The following is a 24,228-nucleotide window of genomic DNA, read 5'->3' as shown; positions in this document are numbered from 1 at the left end:
TGATTTCTATAATCTTCTTGTGAGTTTCCTTTAGTAATTTATTTTCTGTCACATTAGATGAAATAATGGAAAATGATTATTAGCTTTATTTAGATTTTTGGGGGCAACATACATAACAAGATCTAAAAGACAATAAATTTTAAACCAATAAAGTTTACATGCACAAAATAGTAGCATACAACCTTTGAATTAAATACTAAAAAACTAGATTTAAGTGATTGGAAAGCAAGTTCAAGCATAGCTAAATTATACATAGCATAAATCTGGGTAAATGAATCTTTTTTCTTAAGTGCATCACTTTTAAAATGGAATTGGCTCAACTATTACACATTTGATCCGATCCTTAGTTTCACTACTTGACTTTGCATATCCATCGCGATCATTATAGAAGTACAGTGCTGTTCTTGGTATATCTAATAAAGCTTTTCTAAAAGGCTCCAAGTGTTTTGAAAATATTCTATGTTCTTGATTTAATTTCTTCCAATATTTTTTTATTAAACATTTAATATAATCTCGAGCAGCATGTTCCGAAACATTTTTCTCATTCATATAACATTGAATTGATTTTGGAACGTCTCCTCTTTTGATCTCCTCCTGTAACAAGTAGAATTATATCATAAACATGTATTTTATACAATAATATAATATAAAGTAAAACAAAATATTACTTTTACATGCTTTTATATGAAATAAAAACTTGTATGTACCGTTGATGTTCCCAAATCATTATATAGTCGAAAAAGCATGCATGAATGGCGAACAATAGGTGGATAGAACTCCAAACTATTAAGAGCTTCAATTGTCAAATCCTCACTTAGACAATATGTTGCAGTTAGTGCACATATTCCTGATATTGTAACCCAAGCATTATCCAAGTACTCATTTAATGTTGGAGTGTATCCACTGTGATACCACCTTGCTTCAACTAAGTATGCCTTGCATAAATCTACCCACTAAAGTGCAATCATAACTTATTTTGGTTAGAAAATATACCGAACAAATCATTTTTTTCTGACTATGTTATATTGTATGACTATTTTATATATAAAAATAAGAATAGAAAGAAGAAGCTTGAATCTATTTTAAAATTTAAACGACATAAACTAATTAAAATATATGTTGTATTACCACTTGTTTTAAGCATGGCAGAATATCCAACTCCTTTTCCATTGAGAATGAGATAGCAATATCATTCATTGTACTGAAAAGAGCAATCAGGCATTTCTTCATGTAATTTGGAAGTTGTTGACTTGCATCTATTTTCCATCTAAGAGCTCCAAGTTAATGTTATAATAAGTTAGTTAATTGAGAACAATTTAACTAAAAATATTTGATTGCATTCAATGATCATTTCATGTTTATGATTTATGAATATTTGATAACCATGCTACTTAAAACAATTATATGCATATTATTAAATTTTTTGAGTTTCCTTACTTTTCAACGGCGTTTGTAAAGATTTCTAGTTCATTTAAGGTACCATGGACGTCATAAATATCATCAATTGTTGTTATGAGACTAATAAATTTGGTGAGAGCTTTTCTGCTTCTCCCAAATTCAGGCTGAAATGTAAATCCCACGCTCCATAAGTAGTTCTCCACAAGTCTATCCCTTATAAAGTTAAGCTCTGTGCAAACAAGACCAAGATTTTTCCACCACCTATGAATAAAAAAGAGAGGTATTAATACTTCTTGAAATAATTATAAAAAGAATTGCATATGTACATATAAAAATAAACATATTACATGGACATTTCTTGAAGCTCTGTCTTATAGATGCTCTGCACTATGTTGAAGTCTAGCTTAGCCAACTCAAGCAATGTGGGATTAAAATTCTCTCGTCTACCATATGCATCAATAAACCACCTAGTATGTATCCTTAGCATTCTCCAATGCAAGGGTATCTCCAAGGCATGATCTATTTCTTCAACAAGTTGTGGACTTAATAAAGATCCTTCAAGGCATTTTAAATGCTCCAGTGCAATTTCTCCAGCTTCATCTAGTTCTTCTTCTCCTTCAATACCAAGGTAGGAGGCCTCATATAAGTTGATCATTCCCTTGACATCATGTTGATTATTTGGATTGAAGATTTCTCTTTTTTTATTAAAGCAGCTAACAAGATCATTTACCCTACCAATAGATTGAAAAGCATTTTAGCAACACTTTTTACTAAGATGACTTAAAAATGATATAATACTTAAAGTTAATTATGGGTAATTGTTTGTTTCATTAAAATTTAACTTCATTTTTTTGAATATCCACATATCAGTCTAGCTAACATACAGTAAAACTAATTAAAGAGATTAATTATTAGCATTAAAAACTACATATATTCAAATTAAATTAAACATATATAGTTGCCTTAAAAATATTTTCATATTTATTTAGTTTATTAAATATATTTATATATGTTTTTTTTGATTTATAGGACAGGAACCTATTAAAAATATTTTAGTCCTAGAGTAAGGAACACAAGATTAACAATAGGCTTGTAGGCATGATGCTAATTCTAAAGTCAAGGATCAAGATTAATTTCAAAAAGAATTTTACACATATATAGAATGAATATTTAGTTTTAAAGAGGTATTAGGCCAAACAACTTGTGACTTCAACTATAGACATCATGGAAAAAATAACTTCAGCCATAACTCTTCAACTCCTTGAATTCAAAAAATAGCCTATAGATGAAATTACGAATAGAACATAACGCATTACTTTTCATTATTATAAATTATTCTCTCTCTCTCTCTCTCTCTCTCCCCCCCTCTTATCTCTTCTTTTTTTATGCTTTATTCCCTTGAGGTGTGATTCACATATAGATATGGATCTAAAATCCTAAAAAATGTGGTGAGTGTGGATCATGCCACAAACAAGAAGTAGAATAACAGAGACACCTGAAACATAAAGTGCACTTGGGAGTTTGTGAACTAGCTGATCAAGGAGTTGAAGAATCAAATGTTGGATGTCATCCGAAGTCATTGGCCTGGGGGGAGAGAACAACATCCACTGAAGGAAGGGCCTGTGCACAACATCTGAAGGGCCCTCTTGACTTTAGAAATATAAGGAGACTTTCAGTACATCGATAGTGTTGGTTTGAATCCAATCGATAGACACTAGTTCGAGTGCGCGAAGGCACCATGATAGCCAGAGAATACATTCTCTCTGCAAATCTCCAAGGTCGAGAGCCTCCCAAGAGGTTTAGGACCCTGCACTAGAATCCTACAAGGGTCGAATTGATCTGGTTGATCATATAGTTTCATTTGAATTGACCGTGTGCTTATTGAATATCACTGAGACGCAAAAGTTTCATTTTTTCTTCATTACACTAAGGAAGTTGATCCTGAAATGGTTCAACAGTTTACCACTGGGGGTGATTGCCTCCTTCACTAAATTTATGAGAACGTTTGTGGCACAGTTTGTCAGCGTCCAAAAGCCCCATAAGAATTCTGTTGACCTCACTTTTGGTTGAGGTCTAGAAACTTCTTTAATAGCCTAGGTCTAGCCATAGGACTTTCCTATTGACTAGTCTTAGAAAATTAGAAAAGGTACCCCCACCATTAGAAATTCAAAACTCTTCTTTTACTCAACTTGAAATTCCACATATTGATCTTAACCTCTAGCATTTAGTAGGTAAGATCATTATAAGAGAATTCAAGAAGAGTCCCTATAGGATTACTTGGCTTTAGGATTGACCCTGGGTGTTGACTTGGAACTAGGGTACAGGTGGGTCACCTTATTCCAAGGTTATAACAAATAAAATATTACTCAAGATCTATTCAAATCATATCAACATATAAAATCAACATATCATCATATTAAGGTGGGTCACCTTATTCCAAGGTTATAACAAATAAAATATTACTCAAGATCTATTCAAATCATATCAACATATAAAATCAACATATCATCATATTAAGGTGGGTCACCTTATTCCAAGGTTATAACAAATAAAATATTACTCAAGATCTATTCAAATCATATCAACATATAAAATCAACATATCATCATATTAAGGTGGGTCACCTTATTCCAAGGTTATAACAAATAAAATATTACTCAAGATCTATTCAAATCATATCAACATATAAAATCAACATATCATCATATTAAGGTGGGTCACCTTATTCCAAGGTTATAACAAATAAAATATTACTCAAGATCTATTCAAATCATATCAACATATAAAATCAACATATCATCATATTAAGGTGGGTCACCTTATTCCAAGGTTATAACAAATAAAATATTACTCAAGATCTATTCAAATCATATCAACATATAAAATCAACATATCATCATATTAAGGTGGGTCACCTTATTCCAAGGTTATAACAAATAAAATATTACTCAAGATCTATTCAAATCATATCAACATATAAAATCAACATATCATCATATTAAGGTGGGTCACCTTATTCCAAGGTTATAACAAATAAAATATTACTCAAGATCTATTCAAATCATATCAACATATAAAATCAACATATCATCATATTAAGGTGGGTCACCTTATTCCAAGGTTATAACAAATAAAATATTACTCAAGATCTATTCAAATCATATCAACATATAAAATCAACATATCATCATATTAAGGTGGGTCACCTTATTCCAAGGTTATAACAAATAAAATATTACTCAAGATCTATTCAAATCATATCAACATATAAAATCAACATATCATCATATTAAGGTGGGTCACCTTATTCCAAGGTTATAACAAATAAAATATTACTCAAGATCTATTCAAATCATATCAACATATAAAATCAACATATCATCATATTAAGGTGGGTCACCTTATTCCAAGGTTATAACAAATAAAATATTACTCAAGATCTATTCAAATCATATCAACATATAAAATCAACATATCATCATATTAAGGTGGGTCACCTTATTCCAAGGTTATAACAAATAAAATATTACTCAAGATCTATTCAAATCATATCAACATATAAAATCAACATATCATCATATTAAGGTGGGTCACCTTATTCCAAGGTTATAACAAATAAAATATTACTCAAGATCTATTCAAATCATATCAACATATAAAATCAACATATCATCATATTAAGGTGGGTCACCTTATTCCAAGGTTATAACAAATAAAATATTACTCAAGATCTATTCAAATCATATCAACATATAAAATCAACATATCATCATATTAAGGTGGGTCACCTTATTCCAAGGTTATAACAAATAAAATATTACTCAAGATCTATTCAAATCATATCAACATATAAAATCAACATATCATCATATTAAGGTGGGTCACCTTATTCCAAGGTTATAACAAATAAAATATTACTCAAGATCTATTCAAATCATATCAACATATAAAATCAACATATCATCATATTAAGGTGGGTCACCTTATTCCAAGGTTATAACAAATAAAATATTACTCAAGATCTATTCAAATCATATCAACATATAAAATCAACATATCATCATATTAAGGTGGGTCACCTTATTCCAAGGTTATAACAAATAAAATATTACTCAAGATCTATTCAAATCATATCAACATATAAAATCAACATATCATCATATTAAGGTGGGTCACCTTATTCCAAGGTTATAACAAATAAAATATTACTCAAGATCTATTCAAATCATATCAACATATAAAATCAACATATCATCATATTAAGGTGGGTCACCTTATTCCAAGGTTATAACAAATAAAATATTACTCAAGATCTATTCAAATCATATCAACATATAAAATCAACATATCATCATATTAAGGTGGGTCACCTTATTCCAAGGTTATAACAAATAAAATATTACTCAAGATCTATTCAAATCATATCAACATATAAAATCAACATATCATCATATTAAGGTGGGTCACCTTATTCCAAGGTTATAACAAATAAAATATTACTCAAGATCTATTCAAATCATATCAACATATAAAATCAACATATCATCATATTAAGGTGGGTCACCTTATTCCAAGGTTATAACAAATAAAATATTACTCAAGATCTATTCAAATCATATCAACATATAAAATCAACATATCATCATATTAAGGTGGGTCACCTTATTCCAAGGTTATAACAAATAAAATATTACTCAAGATCTATTCAAATCATATCAACATATAAAATCAACATATCATCATATTAAGGTGGGTCACCTTATTCCAAGGTTATAACAAATAAAATATTACTCAAGATCTATTCAAATCATATCAACATATAAAATCAACATATCATCATATTAAGGTGGGTCACCTTATTCCAAGGTTATAACAAATAAAATATTACTCAAGATCTATTCAAATCATATCAACATATAAAATCAACATATCATCATATTAAGGTGGGTCACCTTATTCCAAGGTTATAACAAATAAAATATTACTCAAGATCTATTCAAATCATATCAACATATAAAATCAACATATCATCATATTAAGGTGGGTCACCTTATTCCAAGGTTATAACAAATAAAATATTACTCAAGATCTATTCAAATCATATCAACATATAAAATCAACATATCATCATATTAAGGTGGGTCACCTTATTCCAAGGTTATAACAAATAAAATATTACTCAAGATCTATTCAAATCATATCAACATATAAAATCAACATATCATCATATTAAGGTGGGTCACCTTATTCCAAGGTTATAACAAATAAAATATTACTCAAGATCTATTCAAATCATATCAACATATAAAATCAACATATCATCATATTAAGGTGGGTCACCTTATTCCAAGGTTATAACAAATAAAATATTACTCAAGATCTATTCAAATCATATCAACATATAAAATCAACATATCATCATATTAAGGTGGGTCACCTTATTCCAAGGTTATAACAAATAAAATATTACTCAAGATCTATTCAAATCATATCAACATATAAAATCAACATATCATCATATTAAGGTGGGTCACCTTATTCCAAGGTTATAACAAATAAAATATTACTCAAGATCTATTCAAATCATATCAACATATAAAATCAACATATCATCATATTAAGGTGGGTCACCTTATTCCAAGGTTATAACAAATAAAATATTACTCAAGATCTATTCAAATCATATCAACATATAAAATCAACATATCATCATATTAAGGTGGGTCACCTTATTCCAAGGTTATAACAAATAAAATATTACTCAAGATCTATTCAAATCATATCAACATATAAAATCAACATATCATCATATTAAGGTGGGTCACCTTATTCCAAGGTTATAACAAATAAAATATTACTCAAGATCTATTCAAATCATATCAACATATAAAATCAACATATCATCATATTAAGGTGGGTCACCTTATTCCAAGGTTATAACAAATAAAATATTACTCAAGATCTATTCAAATCATATCAACATATAAAATCAACATATCATCATATTAAGGTGGGTCACCTTATTCCAAGGTTATAACAAATAAAATATTACTCAAGATCTATTCAAATCATATCAACATATAAAATCAACATATCATCATATTAAGGTGGGTCACCTTATTCCAAGGTTATAACAAATAAAATATTACTCAAGATCTATTCAAATCATATCAACATATAAAATCAACATATCATCATATTAAGGTGGGTCACCTTATTCCAAGGTTATAACAAATAAAATATTACTCAAGATCTATTCAAATCATATCAACATATAAAATCAACATATCATCATATTAAGGTGGGTCACCTTATTCCAAGGTTATAACAAATAAAATATTACTCAAGATCTATTCAAATCATATCAACATATAAAATCAACATATCATCATATTAAGGTGGGTCACCTTATTCCAAGGTTATAACAAATAAAATATTACTCAAGATCTATTCAAATCATATCAACATATAAACATCATATCAACCTTGGAATAAGGTGACCCACCTTAATATGATGATATGTTGATTTTATATGTTGATATGATTTGAATAGATCTTGAGTAATATTTTATTTGTTATAACCTTGGAATAAGGTGACCCACCTTAATATGATGATATGTTGATTTTATATGTTGATATGATTTGAATAGATCTTGAGTAATATTTTATTTGTTATAACCTTGGAATAAGGTGACCCACCTTAATATGATGATATGTTGATTTTATATGTTGATATGATTTGAATAGATCTTGAGTAATATTTTATTTGTTATAACCTTGGAATAAGGTGACCCACCTTAATATGATGATATGTTGATTTTATATGTTGATATGATTTGAATAGATCTTGAGTAATATTTTATTTGTTATAACCTTGGAATAAGGTGACCCACCTTAATATGATGATATGTTGATTTTATATGTTGATATGATTTGAATAGATCTTGAGTAATATTTTATTTGTTATAACCTTGGAATAAGGTGACCCACCTTAATATGATGATATGTTGATTTTATATGTTGATATGATTTGAATAGATCTTGAGTAATATTTTATTTGTTATAACCTTGGAATAAGGTGACCCACCTTAATATGATGATATGTTGATTTTATATGTTGATATGATTTGAATAGATCTTGAGTAATATTTTATTTGTTATAACCTTGGAATAAGGTGACCCACCTTAATATGATGATATGTTGATTTTATATGTTGATATGATTTGAATAGATCTTGAGTAATATTTTATTTGTTATAACCTTGGAATAAGGTGACCCACCTTAATATGATGATATGTTGATTTTATATGTTGATATGATTTGAATAGATCTTGAGTAATATTTTATTTGTTATAACCTTGGAATAAGGTGACCCACCTTAATATGATGATATGTTGATTTTATATGTTGATATGATTTGAATAGATCTTGAGTAATATTTTATTTGTTATAACCTTGGAATAAGGTGACCCACCTTAATATGATGATATGTTGATTTTATATGTTGATATGATTTGAATAGATCTTGAGTAATATTTTATTTGTTATAACCTTGGAATAAGGTGACCCACCTTAATATGATGATATGTTGATTTTATATGTTGATATGATTTGAATAGATCTTGAGTAATATTTTATTTGTTATAACCTTGGAATAAGGTGACCCACCTTAATATGATGATATGTTGATTTTATATGTTGATATGATTTGAATAGATCTTGAGTAATATTTTATTTGTTATAACCTTGGAATAAGGTGACCCACCTTAATATGATGATATGTTGATTTTATATGTTGATATGATTTGAATAGATCTTGAGTAATATTTTATTTGTTATAACCTTGGAATAAGGTGACCCACCTTAATATGATGATATGTTGATTTTATATGTTGATATGATTTGAATAGATCTTGAGTAATATTTTATTTGTTATAACCTTGGAATAAGGTGACCCACCTTAATATGATGATATGTTGATTTTATATGTTGATATGATTTGAATAGATCTTGAGTAATATTTTATTTGTTATAACCTTGGAATAAGGTGACCCACCTTAATATGATGATATGTTGATTTTATATGTTGATATGATTTGAATAGATCTTGAGTAATATTTTATTTGTTATAACCTTGGAATAAGGTGACCCACCTTAATATGATGATATGTTGATTTTATATGTTGATATGATTTGAATAGATCTTGAGTAATATTTTATTTGTTATAACCTTGGAATAAGGTGACCCACCTTAATATGATGATATGTTGATTTTATATGTTGATATGATTTGAATAGATCTTGAGTAATATTTTATTTGTTATAACCTTGGAATAAGGTGACCCACCTTAATATGATGATATGTTGATTTTATATGTTGATATGATTTGAATAGATCTTGAGTAATATTTTATTTGTTATAACCTTGGAATAAGGTGACCCACCTTAATATGATGATATGTTGATTTTATATGTTGATATGATTTGAATAGATCTTGAGTAATATTTTATTTGTTATAACCTTGGAATAAGGTGACCCACCTTAATATGATGATATGTTGATTTTATATGTTGATATGATTTGAATAGATCTTGAGTAATATTTTATTTGTTATAACCTTGGAATAAGGTGACCCACCTTAATATGATGATATGTTGATTTTATATGTTGATATGATTTGAATAGATCTTGAGTAATATTTTATTTGTTATAACCTTGGAATAAGGTGACCCACCTTAATATGATGATATGTTGATTTTATATGTTGATATGATTTGAATAGATCTTGAGTAATATTTTATTTGTTATAACCTTGGAATAAGGTGACCCACCTTAATATGATGATATGTTGATTTTATATGTTGATATGATTTGAATAGATCTTGAGTAATATTTTATTTGTTATAACCTTGGAATAAGGTGACCCACCTTAATATGATGATATGTTGATTTTATATGTTGATATGATTTGAATAGATCTTGAGTAATATTTTATTTGTTATAACCTTGGAATAAGGTGACCCACCTTAATATGATGATATGTTGATTTTATATGTTGATATGATTTGAATAGATCTTGAGTAATATTTTATTTGTTATAACCTTGGAATAAGGTGACCCACCTTAATATGATGATATGTTGATTTTATATGTTGATATGATTTGAATAGATCTTGAGTAATATTTTATTTGTTATAACCTTGGAATAAGGTGACCCACCTTAATATGATGATATGTTGATTTTATATGTTGATATGATTTGAATAGATCTTGAGTAATATTTTATTTGTTATAACCTTGGAATAAGGTGACCCACCTTAATATGATGATATGTTGATTTTATATGTTGATATGATTTGAATAGATCTTGAGTAATATTTTATTTGTTATAACCTTGGAATAAGGTGACCCACCTTAATATGATGATATGTTGATTTTATATGTTGATATGATTTGAATAGATCTTGAGTAATATTTTATTTGTTATAACCTTGGAATAAGGTGACCCACCTTAATATGATGATATGTTGATTTTATATGTTGATATGATTTGAATAGATCTTGAGTAATATTTTATTTGTTATAACCTTGGAATAAGGTGACCCACCTTAATATGATGATATGTTGATTTTATATGTTGATATGATTTGAATAGATCTTGAGTAATATTTTATTTGTTATAACCTTGGAATAAGGTGACCCACCTTAATATGATGATATGTTGATTTTATATGTTGATATGATTTGAATAGATCTTGAGTAATATTTTATTTGTTATAACCTTGGAATAAGGTGACCCACCTTAATATGATGATATGTTGATTTTATATGTTGATATGATTTGAATAGATCTTGAGTAATATTTTATTTGTTATAACCTTGGAATAAGGTGACCCACCTTAATATGATGATATGTTGATTTTATATGTTGATATGATTTGAATAGATCTTGAGTAATATTTTATTTGTTATAACCTTGGAATAAGGTGACCCACCTTAATATGATGATATGTTGATTTTATATGTTGATATGATTTGAATAGATCTTGAGTAATATTTTATTTGTTATAACCTTGGAATAAGGTGACCCACCTTAATATGATGATATGTTGATTTTATATGTTGATATGATTTGAATAGATCTTGAGTAATATTTTATTTGTTATAACCTTGGAATAAGGTGACCCACCTTAATATGATGATATGTTGATTTTATATGTTGATATGATTTGAATAGATCTTGAGTAATATTTTATTTGTTATAACCTTGGAATAAGGTGACCCACCTTAATATGATGATATGTTGATTTTATATGTTGATATGATTTGAATAGATCTTGAGTAATATTTTATTTGTTATAACCTTGGAATAAGGTGACCCACCTTAATATGATGATATGTTGATTTTATATGTTGATATGATTTGAATAGATCTTGAGTAATATTTTATTTGTTATAACCTTGGAATAAGGTGACCCACCTTAATATGATGATATGTTGATTTTATATGTTGATATGATTTGAATAGATCTTGAGTAATATTTTATTTGTTATAACCTTGGAATAAGGTGACCCACCTTAATATGATGATATGTTGATTTTATATGTTGATATGATTTGAATAGATCTTGAGTAATATTTTATTTGTTATAACCTTGGAATAAGGTGACCCACCTTAATATGATGATATGTTGATTTTATATGTTGATATGATTTGAATAGATCTTGAGTAATATTTTATTTGTTATAACCTTGGAATAAGGTGACCCACCTTAATATGATGATATGTTGATTTTATATGTTGATATGATTTGAATAGATCTTGAGTAATATTTTATTTGTTATAACCTTGGAATAAGGTGACCCACCTTAATATGATGATATGTTGATTTTATATGTTGATATGATTTGAATAGATCTTGAGTAATATTTTATTTGTTATAACCTTGGAATAAGGTGACCCACCTTAATATGATGATATGTTGATTTTATATGTTGATATGATTTGAATAGATCTTGAGTAATATTTTATTTGTTATAACCTTGGAATAAGGTGACCCACCTTAATATGATGATATGTTGATTTTATATGTTGATATGATTTGAATAGATCTTGAGTAATATTTTATTTGTTATAACCTTGGAATAAGGTGACCCACCTTAATATGATGATATGTTGATTTTATATGTTGATATGATTTGAATAGATCTTGAGTAATATTTTATTTGTTATAACCTTGGAATAAGGTGACCCACCTTAATATGATGATATGTTGATTTTATATGTTGATATGATTTGAATAGATCTTGAGTAATATTTTATTTGTTATAACCTTGGAATAAGGTGACCCACCTTAATATGATGATATGTTGATTTTATATGTTGATATGATTTGAATAGATCTTGAGTAATATTTTATTTGTTATAACCTTGGAATAAGGTGACCCACCTTAATATGATGATATGTTGATTTTATATGTTGATATGATTTGAATAGATCTTGAGTAATATTTTATTTGTTATAACCTTGGAATAAGGTGACCCACCTTAATATGATGATATGTTGATTTTATATGTTGATATGATTTGAATAGATCTTGAGTAATATTTTATTTGTTATAACCTTGGAATAAGGTGACCCACCTTAATATGATGATATGTTGATTTTATATGTTGATATGATTTGAATAGATCTTGAGTAATATTTTATTTGTTATAACCTTGGAATAAGGTGACCCACCTTAATATGATGATATGTTGATTTTATATGTTGATATGATTTGAATAGATCTTGAGTAATATTTTATTTGTTATAACCTTGGAATAAGGTGACCCACCTTAATATGATGATATGTTGATTTTATATGTTGATATGATTTGAATAGATCTTGAGTAATATTTTATTTGTTATAACCTTGGAATAAGGTGACCCACCTTAATATGATGATATGTTGATTTTATATGTTGATATGATTTGAATAGATCTTGAGTAATATTTTATTTGTTATAACCTTGGAATAAGGTGACCCACCTTAATATGATGATATGTTGATTTTATATGTTGATATGATTTGAATAGATCTTGAGTAATATTTTATTTGTTATAACCTTGGAATAAGGTGACCCACCTTAATATGATGATATGTTGATTTTATATGTTGATATGATTTGAATAGATCTTGAGTAATATTTTATTTGTTATAACCTTGGAATAAGGTGACCCACCTTAATATGATGATATGTTGATTTTATATGTTGATATGATTTGAATAGATCTTGAGTAATATTTTATTTGTTATAACCTTGGAATAAGGTGACCCACCTTAATATGATGATATGTTGATTTTATATGTTGATATGATTTGAATAGATCTTGAGTAATATTTTATTTGTTATAACCTTGGAATAAGGTGACCCACCTTAATATGATGATATGTTGATTTTATATGTTGATATGATTTGAATAGATCTTGAGTAATATTTTATTTGTTATAACCTTGGAATAAGGTGACCCACCTTAATATGATGATATGTTGATTTTATATGTTGATATGATTTGAATAGATCTTGAGTAATATTTTATTTGTTATAACCTTGGAATAAGGTGACCCACCTTAATATGATGATATGTTGATTTTATATGTTGATATGATTTGAATAGATCTTGAGTAATATTTTATTTGTTATAACCTTGGAATAAGGTGACCCACCTTAATATGATGATATGTTGATTTTATATGTTGATATGATTTGAATAGATCTTGAGTAATATTTTATTTGTTATAACCTTGGAATAAGGTGACCCACCTTAATATGATGATATGTTGATTTTATATGTTGATATGATTTGAATAGATCTTGAGTAATATTTTATTTGTTATAACCTTGGAATAAGGTGACCCACCTTAATATGATGATATGTTGATTTTATATGTTGATATGATTTGAATAGATCTTGAGTAATATTTTATTTGTTATAACCTTGGAATAAGGTGACCCACCTTAATATGATGATATGTTGATTTTATATGTTGATATGATTTGAATAGATCTTGAGTAATATTTTATTTGTTATAACCTTGGAATAAGGTGACCCACCTTAATATGATGATATGTTGATTTTATATGTTGATATGATTTGAATAGATCTTGAGTAATATTTTATTTGTTATAACCTTGGAATAAGGTGACCCACCTTAATATGATGATATGTTGATTTTATATGTTGATATGATTTGAATAGATCTTGAGTAATATTTTATTTGTTATAACCTTGGAATAAGGTGACCCACCTTAATATGATGATATGTTGATTTTATATGTTGATATGATTTGAATAGATCTTGAGTAATATTTTATTTGTTATAACCTTGGAATAAGGTGACCCACCTTAATATGATGATATGTTGATTTTATATGTTGATATGATTTGAATAGATCTTGAGTAATATTTTATTTGTTATAACCTTGGAATAAGGTGACCCACCTTAATATGATGATATGTTGATTTTATATGTTGATATGATTTGAATAGATCTTGAGTAATATTTTATTTGTTATAACCTTGGAATAAGGTGACCCACCTTAATATGATGATATGTTGATTTTATATGTTGATATGATTTGAATAGATCTTGAGTAATATTTTATTTGTTATAACCTTGGAATAAGGTGACCCACCTTAATATGATGATATGTTGATTTTATATGTTGATATGATTTGAATAGATCTTGAGTAATATTTTATTTGTTATAACCTTGGAATAAGGTGACCCACCTTAATATGATGATATGTTGATTTTATATGTTGATATGATTTGAATAGATCTTGAGTAATATTTTATTTGTTATAACCTTGGAATAAGGTGACCCACCTTAATATAAGTCAGTGTCAGTAAAAATGATTGGAGAATGGGACTTCCTCTTTGAGATATATGCAACAACATAGTCTCTCGATCGGTTCCTCTTTTGATCGAGTCTTCTGATTGAGTCTCCTACCATTATTGTTGGCAATATCCCCACAATGTGGATAACATTGGCTTAGATAGGTCCATCTGAATAATTTTCCTCAGGTACCTTCCCCTGCTGTTGTGTGTGTGCTTCAAGGGCCACAAACTCTTTGAGCTTCACAGCCCGTATCGGTTTTTCAACTAAACTTCGGATGTGTCTACGCTCCTATGTATCGTGGACATGATCTTTGTGAAACATATAATACTTGTTGGTGTTCCGAAGGAAGACTTCAGTTTTCATCAGCGAGGCCTTTCAGAAGCATTCTTTAAACTGAATAGCTTGCACCAGTTATGCCATCGAGACCCTTAATTACATGGATCTAGGTGTTTCTCAATTTCCAATAGCACGATCAATCGATTGGCTAAATATAAATGTATTTCAATTGGCTTCCCTATCACTGCAAGACGATCAACCTCTTTCACGCTTAGGGCGAGGGACATCTGACCGCGACTTTATATATGCTTAAAAATATAAGATAAATATGGACGTAATAAATATTCAATAATTGTAAAGTCACACTTATCAACGCAAGTATACGTATCACTCAAGTAATATAGGGTTCTAATGGAGTCCCAGATATCGATCCCACAGGGAGTAAGATTTGAACTACGAACTAAGACCTTAAAAAAATAATACTTTAATCACAACAACGAAGTTCAATTTTCTTATCTGTCACTAATATGCAATTGAAATAAATATGTAATTTTAATAACTATTAAATAACTAAATATACTAATGAAGTTTCAAATGTAATATTCAATATATAAGAAAGCATCATTCTCCTTATCAAGAAATTATAGTGAATGGATAAAGTGAATTAGTTCAAATTATATTGTGTCAAATAGGAGCATATCTATTCTTTACCCTTTGGTTCAGACACAAAGAACATTGACTAATATTATGCTTGTTTACTGAATCTGTGGTTAGGCTGGGAGGATACCGACTCTCACTTCAGAGCTCCCACGTTCCCCTCGCCTGAGAGCTAACATCTACGCTTCAACACCCAAACAATAGGACCGAATTGGGGATTTTAGTATGTCACTCTAAAATCTCCAATTCTACGCCCGATAATATTATTTCCCTATTTATTTGCACCCAACTTCCAAGGACTTTGACCTCCCTGAATCTTGGATGTAATCTTCACTTTAGTTGGAAAACTCAACATATTTTAACAAATCAATTGAACAGATTGAAAATAAATTAAGATTTAAGTGAAAAGATCATCACAATTTTTTAAACATTTTCATGGCTTCACCAATTCAAATCACCATTTCACAAATCTCAAGACAAGGGGAAAGATAGAGAAAACTATTCTGATCTCATGGAGAAAACACAACAGAACTCGGAATTCATATATAAAATCAAAGTCATACAAACTACAATAATAAACAAACTTATCTCTAATTTCTCCCTAACAAAACTAATCGAAGTTTCTCTGAATCTCTTCCTTTCTTTTCAGGACACAGAATTCCTCTTCGAAGCAGCAAGGAGAAAGAAATCTCTCACTTTCCCTCCACTCTTACAATCTCTCGAAGAAATTGTTAAAATCAGTAAGAAATTGTTAAAGTCAGTCTAAATTGTAAGGAATTCTTCGACATTAGAATAAAATCAAACATAATGCACTTGATAATTATCTTTAAAATGATGTATCTTTATGTAACTTAATAATTAGACTTATATTGAACTTATTCTCTTAAATATAAGATAAATATTTTATACATGAAAGTCGTGCACTAGGCCACTTGGAATAAGCACCAAGCCTGTCAATTATAGGGGGGGATAAAACCAAAACTATAAACAAAACTATATATAGGAAGAAAATCAAAACTTAATTTAAAAAAGTTCATGGGCTAAAATTGAACCTAAGAACTCTTACACCAAAAGAATCAAAGAGTACCTTGATTAATTCATAACTCTTTATTTTTTATTGACATTGAATTAAATAACTCTTAAATAAAAAGATGATATATGTTTGTGTTAGTAGATACCTTAGTAGTGAAGCATCATTGATATCATATTCTCTTAGAAGCCTGAAGAGCAAGGCAGAGCCATGAAAGTTGCCATTCGCTATCAAATTGTTTATATTTATCGTTGATGAACTAATAGAACTCAATAAGTCCTTGATTTCTGAATCAAAATGATATTGAAGTCCTAATTGGCATAGAGCATCCACCAGTTCAAGTTGTTCGATAAGATCACGTTGTTTGCCAATCAAACCCCTCACTTGCTCCTTCAGTATATCCCTTCGATGTTTATGCTTCTCATCCTGTGTAATATATATTATATCAACAAATATGTATAGTTATTCTTATTGCAATGATAATATATGCTTACAAATATGTCGTTGTATCATGAGAATGTGAATTATAAAATAGGCGCATTTACATGCATGTCACCCAATTCCTATGTTTTTACATATCTAACATCTAAATTTTGGTTTCTATATTTACACCATCCAAATCTTTCATGCCATATCAAAAATATCACCACTTTAAGTGAAATTTATACTTTTTTTCACGCATAGAAAGTGGTATGTATGTAAATATTGAAGTTCGGGAGTTTGATATGTAAATATACAAAAGAATGGAGTGGTAGGGACGCAAATATTCCTATAAAATGTAGGTGGAGCTTGGATGCTCGCAAGCGGAGTTTTAATTCAAAATTAACAAAAATAATTTCAAGTAAGTTGGATTCCGTGCTGACTCTCTAATTAGTTCAAGCTAAATCTCTTAAACTGGTAATCGTATTAATATTTGTGCTTATATATATATTATTAAAATATTAAAATAAATCCGTGCGATTTATTTTACAGTCAAGGCAAATTAATCTTAAGTCCGCTAAAAATACAGAAAATGAGTTTTTAGTTGACAAATCATCACCATGAAATCAATTGGCAGCGACTGTATGTAGTTATCATCCCAAATAGTTGGCTGATAATTTGCTGTGCGGCGAGCTGGAGAAGATGATACTGCAGTAGCAGTTGAGAGGCAACATATGGGATGAAAATCTGCCAGTAATCGTCGGTGACTTAGAAGACGCTGCGAGGAAGAAGAGCTCAGGAGCGATGGCTTCTTGCTGAATGGACGTAGAGGAAAGCTAACGAACAGCGCCATAATTGATAATGTAGAGGAAAGCAGCTACAGCTTCTTTCCAATGTTTCTACAAGGCTACCATACCATTCTTGGACGGCCACTTATTAATGGGCGTGCATCAATAAATAATCAATATTAATTGCAAGATCTTTTTATAGAGGTTGAGTAATATTATTTGATTAATTAATGCGGCCGTCCAATATCATTTGATTAATTAATGCGGATTACTTTAAAATTTAAGATGTTATTTGTATCTTTAAGATATCTTTGTTAAAATATTATTTTTGGTCAGTCGTGAGTGTTGTAAATGGTTGCTCCAAAAATGTTGACCGGCTAGAGAACCTGTAGTAAGCAGTTGTGGGGGATGTGGACCACATATGCCCTAGTGGTGAGTATAAATGACGTCTGTATGTCGTAGAGGGCAGGAGTCGGGAGCTGCACAAGCTGTGAATCACGTAGGTCGTTGGGGCGAGTATTGGGGGGTTCCGTAGGCTACAGGGGTCGGAGTCAGAAGTTGGGGCGAGCATAAGTGACATCTGTAGCCTGCAGTGGGCAGGAGTTGGGAGCTTCACGAGCTGTTAATCACGTAGTACATTGGGGCGAGTATTAAGGACGTCCGTAGGCCGCATGGGCCATCATAGTCAGGAGCTGCATGAACTAATGACCGCGTAAGTCATTGTTGACACATGAACCGTAGTGATGAACTCTTGTCCCACATACGAGAAATAATTACTAGACTTTTCAAGTTATGACATTGTCGGCTGACGGTGACTTCACAACAAATTCGAGCATAATGTAGCCAAAGTTTCCCTAGATAACTTCTTATAAGAGAGGTAAGAGCCCTCACGTAGAAGAATAGCCAACACATAGTTTAGAATATCACTCATTTTTATTTAAATACTTTTCACTCGTATTTAAGAAAAAAACACATATATTGAATTCATTCAATATAGGCTTAACTTGTTGAGACAAACAATGCATAGTTTCATATTTATCATTCTTTTATTTTTTTCTCAATTGCATTTTGAAAAAAATTAATAGAAGATGTGAATTATATATAGGATGCACGTCTGACAACTCAAAAGAGTTGATTTTTTCTAGTAGCTGAATTCAATAGAAGAACAACTAAGTTTGTTAAGCAGTTGAATTTGTTCCAAAACACGGTTGAGTTGGTCCTACCAGAGTTGAACTCATCCAAGAAAATAGTTCTCCCAGAATAACTATTTCAGAATAGCTCTCTTAAAAGAACTATCCCCAGAGAACTCTCTTAGAATACTTTTCCTAAGAAAATAACTCTACCGAGAGAACTCAACCCACAACGATATTTGTTAGAAGGGACGGTTACTAGGGCACGACATATCAAGATAATATTAATTATAATATCTATACTGGAAAAGATAGAGAAAAATAGATTAGAAATCACTTTGACACTACTGTACATTAAAAAAAAAAAAGACCTCCCTTAGATATATTTAAGTAATAAAGATGGCCATTTGAAATCTTAGAAGAAACAATTGTGTCATCCTACATCTCCTTAAATTTCGTAATCATGAGAAGATTAGCCGAATAATTCGTGCATGTGGAATGGATCAGGCCAACTAAGGAAGCGTAACCCTTTCAGTCGAGAAATAAATCCATACGGACACAGCATGCAGAGATGTATGCGGTGTCCGATATTCACCATCGATCATCACGATTAAATTTTTTTTATAAAAATAATTTTATATGACTCACTGAAATATATTTTTATAGTGATCGGAAAAATTTATCCTTTTAGTCACCGTAAAAGCCGTCCATGTTTTGTTTTTATTTTTGGCTCGGCACATTCCGCAGCTGGTAACCACGTGACAAACAAAAAAATCATAAAATGAGAAGTCTCTGTCAGCCGTACTTTAAAATAATGCATACTCACTTAATTGGTTGGTGCATGTAATAGAAGGTGACCAGATCTTGAAGGATGATCTTGTTATTCATAAATTACAATAGACTTACTTATATAAGAGTGAATTATCTAATACTTTTATCATTATTAATTTATTATTTTCTCAGCAGTACATATTAAAGTTATATTCTATCATCAAGGAAGATTATATTTTTTATTAGCTCGTCCAAATTATAAGATTTAACAAATTAGGTGCTTTAAAGAATCATTGTAATCAGCCATGTTACTCCATTTTTACATCATTTGATAATCTTCAATATATATATATATTTTATAAACATCACATGGTATGCCATGAGGGGATTTTTAAATTATTGCTGCTTCATAAATATATACATAACAAAAGATGATTAGGTCCTCTATAATTGAAATCATGTCTATTTCAAAAGAGCCATCTCTAAATTAGTATTATCATTAGATCACCATCGATTGACCTCCATTTCTTGCAACAAATTCATCTGCACGTCGACATTGTAATTCATAAAACTTTGTAACATTTTCTCGTCTGTGCGACAAGAGTCTCTGTAATCATCAGCTTAAAGTGGATATTTATGGTTAGGTCAGACCCTATGATTTTTTCTCTTTGCTGGCTTTCAACGTAAGAACTTCTAGTGTCTCTACCATTTATTTTCTTTTATTTAAGTGTGTCCCAAATTCACGTTCAACGCCAAGATAACAATCTATTACTCTACCGTTGTAAATTTTCTAGCACACATCAACTATAGTCGAGTCCATATTATAATTGGGCCCAAAAATAACAATTTTTTTTTTAAAAAAATAGTAACAAAGTAAAATAAAAAGAGCCTAAGCTTATTAAATTTAAGAAAAAAACTAATCTGTTAAGATTTACTATTTTTCAAATATCACAAATTCAGTCAAAATCTGTTTCCAGCTCATCCATAATGTTTATATAATGCCTGGGATAGCATGATGCGGATGACACAAGCGTTTTTCTAAAATTTGCTTGTTAACTTGACTTGTTTAGCATGACGAGGAACTTATCATTATTTGTTTGTCAGTAATTCTCAACCATATAATCAAATGACACTTTGCTTCACCATAGTGTTCAGTTCCTTCAATAACATGCAACTAAATTTTAGTGTATTGAACAATTTGATGCTTAGAAAGAAATAGTGAGGAATAAAATAGTGTCAAGGGAGTATATAAATCTTTCACCACTGAAAAACTTCAACAAACAGTGTAGTTTCCTTTTTTCTACATTAGAATATTAGAACCTTTCAATTATGCAGATTTGAACCTTTCAAACTGAACTTTAGAGAACAGTAGGCTACAACTTCTCCTATTAGAAAAATTGACAAATTTCCTCATGGGATCGATATGAGGACACATAATCCGTACATTACTTGATCATTATGTATACTTATGGGGTTGATCAATCACTTCATAGCAATTTTGAGCATCATGTAACCAAAGGCCCCTAGATAACTACTTATAAGAGAGGTAAGATTCCTCAAGTAGACGAATAGTCAACACATAGTTTAGTACATCACTCATTTTTATTTAAATATTTTTCGCTCGTATTTAAGAGAGAAAAAAAACACATCTATTAAATTCATTCTTTGGACAAGAGAACGTACGCTTAACTTGTGGAGACAAACAATGCATAGTTTCATATTTGTCATTCTTTTATTCTTTTTCTCAATTGCATTTTGAAAAAAATAATAGATGATGTGAATTATATCTAGGATGCACGCCTGACAACTCAGAGGAGTTGATTTTTTCTAGTAGCTGAATTCAATGGAAGAACAACTAAGTTTGTCTAAAAGTTGAATTCGTTCCCTAAAAAAAAAGCTGAGTTCATCCTACCAGAGTTGAACTCATCCAAGAAAATAGCTCTCCCATAATAACTTTTTCAGAATAGCTCTCTTAAAAGAACTATCTCGGAACATCTCTCACAGGAGAACTCTGAAAAACTATCCCAACATAACTCTCTTAGAATAGTTCTCCTAAGAAAATAACTCTCCCGAGAGAACTCACCCCACAACAAAATTTGTTAGAAGGAACTGTTACTAGGGCACGACATATCAAAGTAATACTAATTATTATATCCATACTAGAGAAAAATAGATTAGAAATCTCTTTGACACTACTGTACATGTTTAAGAAAAAAAAAACTCCCTTATATAAAAAGATATATTTAAGTAATAAAGATGGCCATTTGAATCTTAGAAGAAGCAATAGTGGCATCCTACATTTCCTTAAATTTAGTAATCATGAGAAGATTAGCCGAATAATTTGTGCATGTAGCCGAATAATTTGTGCATGGGGAAGGGATAAGGCCAACTAAGGAAGCGTAAGTAACCCTTTCAGTCACACCAAAAAGCTGTTCATGTTTTTTTTTTTAAATTTCTGGTCCGATACATTCTCCAGCTGATAAAAAACACTCTGTCAATACATACATCAAAGTTTGACTGAGATCCCTCACATTTCTTACAATTATTTTTTAAAATGAAAATATAGTTAATGTTATATATACAAAAATTTATTTATTCACATATAAAATAAATAAATGACAATCCTTTTTTCTTAAATTATTTCACGTCAAGCACTAGCCTGTGAATTAGTCTTTGTTAAATATTTTTATTCGACTCAACTTCCAAGCCTATATCAGCTGGTTATTACTACTTACGAGTGAGAACTCAAATCGATTCTAAATTGCAATTCAATTTCAAATTGAGTTGTACTTTTTGAATAAGATTTATTGCTTAATTAAAATGACGATTCAAAATATATCCCTGCCAATTAGTCATGTATGTGTCTTAGGCTAATTTTTTAATGCCTCTCGTGTATTGGTTGAATGCATTCACCTCATTACTACCATCTACCTAGTAATTTTCCGATACTTAATGTCATAGACACCCATGTCCTTTAACACCCCTTACAATTCTCTTAAAGTTGCCTCAAATAATACCAATGAGAAACCTATGAAAAATTTATTTGCATCCTTGAACAAGACCAACATATCTTTATCAAATACTTTGTTCTTGTCTTGCTAGAATTATTGATATTGTTTCATATTGTGTTTGAAGAAATCACATTCATGAAGCATTATAATTTGATTTGACTAGTAAGAAGGCTAGTACTAAAAGACCATCATCAACATTAATTCTCATTACAATGAGTATTATCCCTCTATTAATTCTTAATTGGAATATTCCATTATAACTAAGTATAGCTTGGTAGTGAGCTCACATGCTTATTGAAAGAATGAATGCATAACAAGGATGCCTCAATTGTTTTAATTGATTAACTTGTATTCTATACATTGATCCTCTTATGATAGAATAAATCACCCTTTAATAACTTAAATGGATATTGATAAGATTTCTCAAATATCCATGCTTATCTTTCTTTTGCATCATAAGCGTTCATGTATGACATAATCACTTGGATTATGGCTTCCAATCAATTTATAATTTTTGAGTGGCTTTAAGTCAAATTTTTAGTGAACCTTAGGCAGTATTGCATATCTGCTTGGATTTGAACTTTCTATGACCCCATAACATAATGAGAAAGCTATTTAGATTTTTTATGCTTTAAGAAGATGCTTCGTGGGTGATGCATGCAATAGAAGGTAACCAGATCTTGAGGGATGATCTCGTTATTCATAAATTACAATATACTTATGTAATAGTGAATTATCTAATACTTTATATCATTATTAATTTATTATTTTCTCAGCATGACATATTAAATTTCAATTCTATCAAGGAAGATTATATTTTTTATTAGCTCGTCCAAATTATAAGATTTAACAAATGA

At 29.4% G+C, this 24,228-nt stretch overlaps 1 protein-coding gene across 1 annotated transcript; it reads right to left on the bottom strand.

Annotated features, from left to right (window-relative positions):
• Positions 1 to 300: 300 nt before the first annotated feature.
• On the bottom strand, positions 301 to 18,588 carry LOC110031555 (terpene synthase 10-like). Its single transcript, XM_020734804.1, has 7 exons — positions 18,291 to 18,588; positions 17,400 to 17,677; positions 1,746 to 2,129; positions 1,438 to 1,659; positions 1,129 to 1,267; positions 708 to 953; positions 301 to 594 (listed from the first exon to the last, which is right to left on the bottom strand). The coding sequence occupies exons 1-7, from the start codon at positions 18,522 to 18,524 to the stop codon at positions 301 to 303; spliced, it is 1,797 nt and encodes a 598-aa protein (XP_020590463.1). The 5' UTR covers positions 18,525 to 18,588.
• Between the last annotated feature and the right edge of the window lie 5,640 nt (positions 18,589 to 24,228).

The sequence above is a fragment of the Phalaenopsis equestris genome, unplaced genomic scaffold (assembly GCF_001263595.1).
Source record: "Phalaenopsis equestris unplaced genomic scaffold, ASM126359v1 Scaffold000840, whole genome shotgun sequence".
Taxonomy (NCBI): domain Eukaryota; kingdom Viridiplantae; phylum Streptophyta; class Magnoliopsida; order Asparagales; family Orchidaceae; genus Phalaenopsis; species Phalaenopsis equestris.
The sequence above is the reverse complement of the archived record's forward strand: the minus strand, read 5'-3'. Positions and strand labels throughout refer to the sequence as shown.

Excerpts from the sequence above, each read along its gene's own strand:
- LOC110031555 (XM_020734804.1), bottom strand. The coding sequence starts at position 18,524 with ATGGCGCTGTTCGTTAGCTTTCCTCTACGTCCATTCAGCAAGAAGCCA. Across the intron at positions 1,268-1,437 it reads TTTACAAACGCCGTTGAAAA|ATGGAAAATAGATGCAAGTC; the intron begins GTAAGGAAACTC and ends TGGAGCTCTTAG. Across the intron at positions 595-707 it reads ATGATTTGGGAACATCAACG|GAGGAGATCAAAAGAGGAGA; the intron begins GTACATACAAGT and ends TACTTGTTACAG.